This window comes from Sapajus apella, unplaced genomic scaffold (assembly GCF_009761245.1).
Source record: "Sapajus apella isolate SASKATOON/1434 unplaced genomic scaffold, GSC_monkey_1.0 scaffold1, whole genome shotgun sequence".
In the NCBI taxonomy this organism is placed as follows: Eukaryota; Metazoa; Chordata; class Mammalia; order Primates; family Cebidae; genus Sapajus; species Sapajus apella.
Genome location: NW_022436941.1, coordinates 27411209 through 27419733, shown reverse-complemented (window position 1 = coordinate 27419733; position 8525 = coordinate 27411209). Strand labels below are relative to the sequence as shown.

Sequence of the window (8525 nt, the reverse complement as noted above, 5' to 3'; positions counted from 1 at the left end):
TTTTTTTTTTTTTTTTGAGATGGAGTTTCGCTCTGTTGCCCAGACTGAAGTAAGTACAGTGGCGCCATCATGGCTCACTGCAGCCTCTACCTGCCTCAGCCTCCTGAGTAGCTGGGAGTACAGGTGCCCACCACCACACCTGACTAAATTTTGTATTATTAGTAGAGATGGGGTTTCACCACATTGATCAGGCTGGTTTCAAACTCCTGACCTCAGGTGATCCACCCGCCTCGGTTTCCCAAAGTCCTGGGATTACAGGCGTGAGCCACCACACCTGGCTATGTTTTGGAATTTTAAGTGAATTCTACATACAAGATTATTCAGCATAATTTTAAATGACAATACCACCTTCAGAACTCCTGATGGCAACAACGTCATCTTGAGACAGCTTTTAGGCTATAAAAAAGTGATCAGTAAATTCTTGAAATTTCCTTGAAAGATCTCATTTCTTTAGAATTTTTTGGTTTCTATTTCCAAATACTACCCCAAATTTAGTCACTTGTAAATAACTTTCTTTTTAATGTTTTCTTTTCTTTCTCTCTTTCCTTTTCTTTCTTTCTTTTTTTTTTTTTTTTTTTTTTTTTTTTTTTTTTTTTTTTTTTTTTTGTGACAGTGTCTTCCTGTGTTGCCCAGGCTAGGGTGCTGGCATGATCATAGCGCACTGCAGCCTTGAACTCCTGGCCTCAGGCAGTCCTCCCACCTCAGCTGCCCAGGTAGTTGGAACTAGAGGCATGTGCAACCATCCCAGGCTAAAAATAAGTGTTTTCCTAAGATTTACTTAATTCCTTGAGGAAACTAGCAAGATGATTTAAGGAAGAATAGAAGAGGCCAGGCACAGTGACTCATACCTATAATCCCAGCACTTTGCGAGTCTGAGGTGGGAAGACTGCTTGAGCCCAGAGGTCAAGACTGCAGTAAGCCAGTGCATTCCAGCCTGGGTAACAGAATGAGAACCTGTCTCAAAGAAAAAAAAAGATAGAGTAGAATAAACTAGTAAATATAAATTCAGCAGAAAAAAATAATGCTGGCATAGGACTGCAAACTTAGTTATAAAATGGTTGCTGTTTTACTAGAGCAAATAAAATACAACATTTGGGGTTACCTTCCACACTGGGCAAAAGTAGTTCATATCTCTGACAAAGATCATCAGGAACTTATCAATTTTCTGCAAATTATTATTCAAATTTTACAGTCTAGACTTCAATTAATAACAAACAGCCAAACAAAGCTACATCTCCTGAAGCATCAGCTGATTCTTAGAGGATCTAATATGACTTTGAAAGAGTGCCCAGTAATCTTTTTGTTTTATTTCAAAATTTCCAAAAACTCTTCTTAAGAATTTTTTAATCCCTTGACCCTAAAACATCAAGGTAGCATATCTCAATAAGAGAGAGAATAATAAGGACTGTGGGAATTGCAATGTGTAAAAACAAATAAAAAATACCCTCGGTATTTTATCGTTGAAAGGAAGAAAGGGGCAAACAAACCAAAAATTAATGTGAAAAACAAGAAGTTGATCAAGTAGTTAAACCAAAAAGAAGACCTCTGTCTCTCTTATTATACCAACTCTCACACACACATCTTTTAAAGATGTTTCTGTACTGGCTGAAATGTGTGGATGTGTCGTATTCTCCAAAGTAACCAATAATGTTCAGTTAACAATGACTATATAATTTTGATCATACAGCAAATGATCATAATAAAAGACACAATTTTAATTCAATTTCCAATTCACAGATGTTAAACCAGCCTAAAGTAAAAAGCCTGCTTGAAGTTTTTGACTGCTGGATACACAGAAGAGCAAAACTTGCTATGTCAGTTTTTTAATTTGCATGATTTTATTTGCACAACTCATGACTTTTTTCTCCTTTAAAAATGTAAATTACTTTTGCAAAAAAACATTAAACACAAAATTAAATCTTAAAATGGGCAAAGTTGAAGCCAAATCATCCAAAGGAAAAGAAGACAGCCTTGAGCAGCAGGGTGCAGAATACAGACATTACCATCTTCATCTGCATAGAAATGAGTCTGACTGTGTTTGCAACTTCATCATTTGAAATATTACAGAAAAACTCACAAAACAGTGCACTTCCCCACAGATAGCTGGTCTGTGAGATAACTAACAGCACAAAACCAAAATGTCTTTGCTTCATATACATACGTATTTATATATGTATATGTGTATATGTACATGTATATATATGTATTCATATATACATGTATTTATATGTAATATATAGATATACCTTTTTGAGACAGGGTTTAGTTCTGTTGCCCAGGATGGAGTGCAGTGGCGCGATCTCAGCTGACTGTAACTTCCACTTCCCAAGCTCAAGCGATCCTTCCACTTCAGCCTCCCAAGTAGCTGGGACCACAGGCATGTGCCACCACACCCAGGTAATATTTGTATTTTTTGTAGAGACATGGTTTCACCATGTTTTCCAGGCTGGTCACACTCCTGGGCTCAAGCAATCTGATCTGCCCACTTTGGCCTCCCAAAGTGCTAAGATTACAGGCATGAGCCACCATGCCCGGCTGTATTACATATATGTTTACAATACATATTTTTTAAAAATCAGCGTCAATCATTTGGAAGTAACAATTGAAGGTTCTGATTTTTTTTTTTTTTTTTTTTTGAGATGAAGTCTCACTCTGTTGCCCAAGCTGGAGTATAGTGGTGTGATCTCAGCTCACTACAACCTCCACCTCCCGGGTTCAAGCAATTCTCCTGTCTCAGCCTCCTGAGTAGCTGGGATTACAGGCATCTGCCACCATGCCCAGCTAATTTTTGTATTTTTAGTAGAGACGCGGTTTCACCATGCTGGCTAGGCTGGTCTTGAACTGCTGACCTTAGGTAATCCACCCTCCTCAGCCTCCCAAAGTGCTGGGATTACAGGCGCAAGTCACTGTGCCCCGCCAATGTTCTGAATTTTTAAAAAATTAACCCTATATTCTAGGCCATTCCTTAGCCCTTTTCTTAAAATTCCAATATTTTGTTTGTACTATTCTGATTCCCTGAAAGTCTAAAGGGTGACAAACACGCCCTATGCTGAATAATTTTTTGTTCTTTGATTCTGAACAATGCCCAGAAGAGGGTGCTCATAGAACAATCAGCCTTGCTTTAACCATGAAGCTAGGACACATCGTTTAGATCAAAGTTTGGTAACCCCAAAGCTGGCAAGTGTGTGGCCATTTTGCTTCTTGGATAAAACCATGGCTGCTATAAGTATCTGTGTACAACGTTGTCTTATTGCCTTTGCATTGTGAACAGTATGTTAACCCTTGTGGTGTCCACTGTCTTAGGTAGAAGGAAGACTGGTCATTGGTGGTAGAAGAAAAGGAAGAGATGCTTAGAAAAGTAAAACGCTTATGTAGGAATCTCCCAGAAAATCCTCAATGCTAAAAATGCCTGTGCTAGTTATCATTTGTTGCTTCTCATCTCCAAATCCAGCTTTCTTTGTCCTGTTTTGTGGTCTTGGAGCTGGACTGTGTAAACATTTATCCTCTGTCAATAGAAGGTACTGGAGGGACACTGGAGGAAGAAGGGAACTCAGGTTGACTGTTGTGGCTTGAATCTGCTGTGCTCTCCCTTGCTAGTTCTTGTGGTGGGTAGGGGTCAGCACATAGGACATCTAGTGACCCACCCAATTAAGTTTCAGTGGCACCATTTGGGGGACTTCTCAGTGGGTGTCCCACCACTCTAGGCAGCTTCCCAGTGAAATCCCTCTGGCACCTCAGTGGACACCTCAGTGATGTTTGATGAGTCTTGCAGATGCCCAAATGGGTGGCATCCCAGGAGGTTGGACCAATGGTTCAGAAGTTTGGTTTCCTGCTGCCAGCCCTGGCCTGCAACATTTCAGGTAAATTCTCTGCAATTCAGTGGGCCACAGACTTCCTTTCAAAGGGGTCTGAATCAGCCCTAGGTGAGGGGAGGGCCCTCTTCCAAATTTGTTCCTTCCCTGGTACTCCTTCCTTGGGAACAGCCTTAGGGGTAGTGGCTGTTCTTTGTATGTTCTATTCCTGTGTTCATTATGGTTTTCTTTACCCTTAGTAGGCAATCCTCTGCCACTAGTTAATAATCATTTATATTAAACTTTCACTGTGTGAATTACTGTGTGTCTTCTGTCTCCTAACTAGACACTAATAAAATGCCTTTTGCTCTTAGTAGCTATTTAAAAGAAAAAAATATGAAACTTCATTTTATTAGTTCAAGATTTTTCCTTAGAAGGGAAATAAATTATTTTTAATGTGATTACATAAATAAAGGGATTGCCCAAATGTGCAGTTTAGAGAGACTGTTTGCTTTCTTTGGCCACCTGGGAAGGATGCTTCTCAACTCGGGCTCTATAGACCCTTCTGAGGAGACCCTGAGTCACTACGGCTATGAAACAAACCACCACAAACACAATGGTTAAAATAACCATCTTATGTCACTCTCACATGTCTGATGGAAGGACTTTCAAGTTGCATGACAAACGGCGAAGACACAGGGAAGGATGAAGAACTGGGTCCCAAAATGTCTCTACCACAGGGTCCACGGGCATTAATAACGGGTCTGTTAATTCAAACGATATTTTTAAAATTTTACTTTTCCATTTGGTGAGGAAATATATAGTGTAATCACTGTCACAGGACTTCAGTGCCTGCATTTGCATTTATGGTTCAGTTCTTGCCAAGGGATCACCTTAAGTGAGTGTGCAGAGCTTAACCAGTAATGTAAAAAGAGGGTTATGGATGACTGTGGGGTATGTGAGAGCTCTCTGTGCCTTGACTCCCCCGAACAGCCAACTCAGAAAACCTGGCTGTGGGAACCCTAAAGGCTGAGCTGGCCTCTGATCAGGGGAGACAGAAGAATAGAAATTAATCCAGGAGTTTACTGGAGAAGCTGAGAACCACGGAGTTATACAGAGGTAGAAAACAGCCAACTCCCACAGTTTTCAGTAGTAGGTTTGCTGCAGAAAACTGGTGGGCCATGAACCTGGAACCCTCTAGAGAAGGTACCATCAAATTTTGATCTCTGTGTAACACTGATTTCTGCTATAACCCATCCTGTTGTGGCAATGTATGTCTTGAGAAAAGGCTGAGCTGATGTAGTACAGAGGAGGGTTCAACTTGCTGCAGATTATTTGATGCAGGCATAGCCTAAGTTCAGGCCTATGCCAGAGAAAGATGACATATTTACTGATAATTGCCTAACCTCCTGAGCACTAGGAGGGCAAGTTTAGGATCATTAGAGTTCTACCTAAACTGTGCAAGAATGTCCTTGAGGTGTGGCCACGTAACAAACAGTGCAATAACTATGAATGTTTTTACAGATTTTATGAGACATTATCATACCATAGCAGTGATTGTGTGTGTTTATATGTTTTAAATACATTTTTTGTTTTATAATAGTTTTAGGCCAAGGCAGGTGGATCCCTTGAGGTCAGGGGTTTGAGACCAACCTGGCCAACATGGTGAAGCCCTGTCTCTACTAAAAAAAAAAAAAAAAAAACCACAAAAATTAGCCAGGCATGGTTGATGGGTGCCTGCAATCTCAACTACTTGGGAGTCTGAGGCAAGAGAATTGCTTGAACCTGGGAGGCGTAGGTTGCAGTGAGCCGAGATTGCACCACTGCCCTCCAGCCTGGGCAACAAGAGCAAAACTCTGTCTCAAAAAAAAAAAGTTTTAGACAAAATTTGCAGAGATAGGAGAGAGAGTTCTCATATATCTGACAAATAGTTTTCCCTATTTTTAACATTTTACATTATTATGGTATGCTAGTCACAATTAATGAACTGATGTTGATACACTATTATTAACTTATGAACTAAAGCCCATACTTTATTTAGGCCTCCCTGGTGTGTGTGTGTGTGTGAGCATGCACACGCATGCATGTGTGTTTTAATCTAATATCCCCTTTGTTTCTGATCCAGGACTCCGTTGAGGGTATGCATTACATTTAGTTGTCATATTTTTCCTAGGCTTCTCTTAGGTAAACAGTTTCTCTTTCTCAGACTTTCCTTGCTTTTGATAACCTTAACAGTTTTGAGGAGTTTTGGCTATGTATTTTGTAGAATGTCATTTAATTGGAATTTTTCTGATGATTATATTTTAATTACTGTCACCATATTTTTAATTGCTAGTTCCTTCCAACATCCCACCAAAAGTGTCAGAATTAGAAAGTGTGCCTCAAACACAAAGAGTTTGAGAACCACTGGTCTACATCAAAGCAGACAGTAAAGTAGCGCGAGTCAAGGTTATTGAGATGTTGAGTCTACCATTTGACCTTTAGTTTCAAAAAGCCAGGTAGGCTTTTGGACCTTTTCCACAGTGGCTGGATAGATAGCAATCTCAATTTGTACTGTCTGCATGTCACCCAAAATGGCCAGGCCATCGGCCACCCGCTTCATTTAGCAGCCCTGACTTAGAAAACAATAGCTCTTTGCTCAAAGGTTGCTGTTGTAGTGACTCATCTTGCAATTAAAAAGGAAGGTAAACTACACATAATGACATTCTAAGTTGTCCCACAGTTTTCAACAGAAAATACTCTTAAAGTATAACCAGAAACAAGAAAACTTCAATGCAATATTTTCCTTTTTGTTTTTCAAATGAGTAAAGTCCAAACTAGGGAACAGAAACAAGTATATCCTATGAATTTGTAACGCCTACAACCACAGAAGTATTCTAGTATGGAAGAGCTGTTGTGCCTCTTCTAGTAATTAAATGTGTGCAAGTTACAGCCTTAATTAAAACACCTTTTAGGAGTCTACTCTGGTCTTGATGAGAGTGAAGTTCCTAAGTGCTGGCAACTTTGGAGCACTAAACATTACTGACAATGCTGGAAATGGTACAGTCTTTACCTCAATAAAGAAGACAATACCCGATATGTCCCCTGGAGCTCAAAATTAAAATATTTGTATTGGAATACAGACAGGCTGAAAGATGTGTTCCATGAACCAAAAAGTACTCACCGTGTTGGCGAGCTCTAGGTAGCTTCCTCCTACAGAGTTACCAGCATGCGAGGACTGCGTGAGCTGTTTGTGGAGAGCAGCCTGCTGATGCAAAGAGCTTCCACTATACTCGAGCAGCTTCTGGAGGGCTAACTGGCTCTGCACATCCGGGCTCTGGAGGTCCCTGGCACCAGAATCGTATTCCCAGCTCTCCCTGGCGGCTGATAAGGCACCTAAGTCCGGGAGAAGCAGAGAAAATGAAAAGACATTTCCTTCATTAGCCTGTGGGTGGCCAATAGGCAATGATTTGGAACCTCCTAAGCCTTCCATGTGCCAGCAACTCGGAACATATGTGGCACCCAGGCTGCATGCTAAGCACTTTCCCTTTCAAACCGACACATGGGGAGCCTGGAGATAAAAGCAATTTCAGGCAAAGCATTCAGAAATAACTATCCAATGAATATGTGCCCCCTAAACAGAAATGCTTAGCATAAAAGCAGTGGAGAGCCAAGTAAAGGGAATCCAGATCAGTCACATCTGTGATTTGCACAGGGCTAGTATATTAGCCTTAGCATTGGTCATTCTTCCTTCCCAAAAAGGAAGAAACAAGAGAAATGACAGAAAGTTAAGATATGGCACTTTATCATGACTTTCTTTTTCTTTCTTCCCTTCATTTCCTTCCTTCTTTCCTTCCTTCCTTTCTTCCTTCCTTCCTTCCTTTCCTTCCTTTCTTCTTCTCTCTCTCTTTCGTTCTTTCTTTCAACACAGGGTCTTGTTCTGTCATCCAGATGGGAGTACAGTGTCATGATCACAGCTCATTACAGCCTCAACCTCCTGGACTCAAGTGATCCTCCTGCCTCATTAAAATTTTTTTTTATTTTGTAGACCTCATTTCTACAGTATGTTGCCCAGGCTGGTCTCAAACTCCTGGGATCAAGCAATCCTCCTACCTTGGTCTCCCAAAATGTTGGGATTACAGGCATGAGCCACTGTGCCCAACAGTATCATGACTTTCTAATGCTGATGTATTCTTACCTGAAGGAAGCTCGATTGTATTTTCCATTTAGGGATTGCAATGAAGCTGAGTTCTGGGCAATAGAATATGAACAGAAATTATCAGCATCACTGCTGGGCCTTGCTTATAAAGCCCCACAGTGTGTGATTCTCCATGCCCTTTGCCTTCCAGCCTGATTCAGATGAGAATGGTACCCTTTAGCCACGTGGTACAGATGGTGGAGCCACAAGGTAGATGGAAGATGCCTGGATCCCAGAATCATCACTTGCAGAAGAGCTGTCTGCTCATCCTAAGTACCCTGTTTCGACCTCATATGATTAGAAAATAAACTTTTTTTAGCATATTTTTTATTTCTTTTTTTTTTGGGAACAGGTGGTGTTCGGTTACATGAATAAGTTCTTTAGTGGTGATTTCTTTTCTTTTCTTTATTTTTTTGAGCTGGGGTCTCGCTCTGTTGCCAGGCTGGAGTGCAGTGGCATGATCTCGTCTAACTGCATCCTCTGCCTCACTGGTTCCAGCAATTCTCCTGCCTCAGCCCCCCAAGTAGCTGGAACTACAGGCGTATGCCACCACTCCC

At 40.9% G+C, this 8525-nt stretch overlaps 1 protein-coding gene across 1 annotated transcript in view; it reads right to left on the bottom strand.

Moving 5' to 3' along the window:
* MCC (MCC regulator of WNT signaling pathway) overlaps positions 1-8525 on the bottom strand; it is a 460067-nt gene that overhangs the window by 310985 nt on the left and 140557 nt on the right. Inside the window, exon 3 of the mRNA XM_032251904.1 lies at positions 6955-7166. Coding sequence (XP_032107795.1) covers positions 6955-7166 — 212 coding nt within the window. The remainder of the gene's footprint in view (positions 1-6954; positions 7167-8525) is intronic.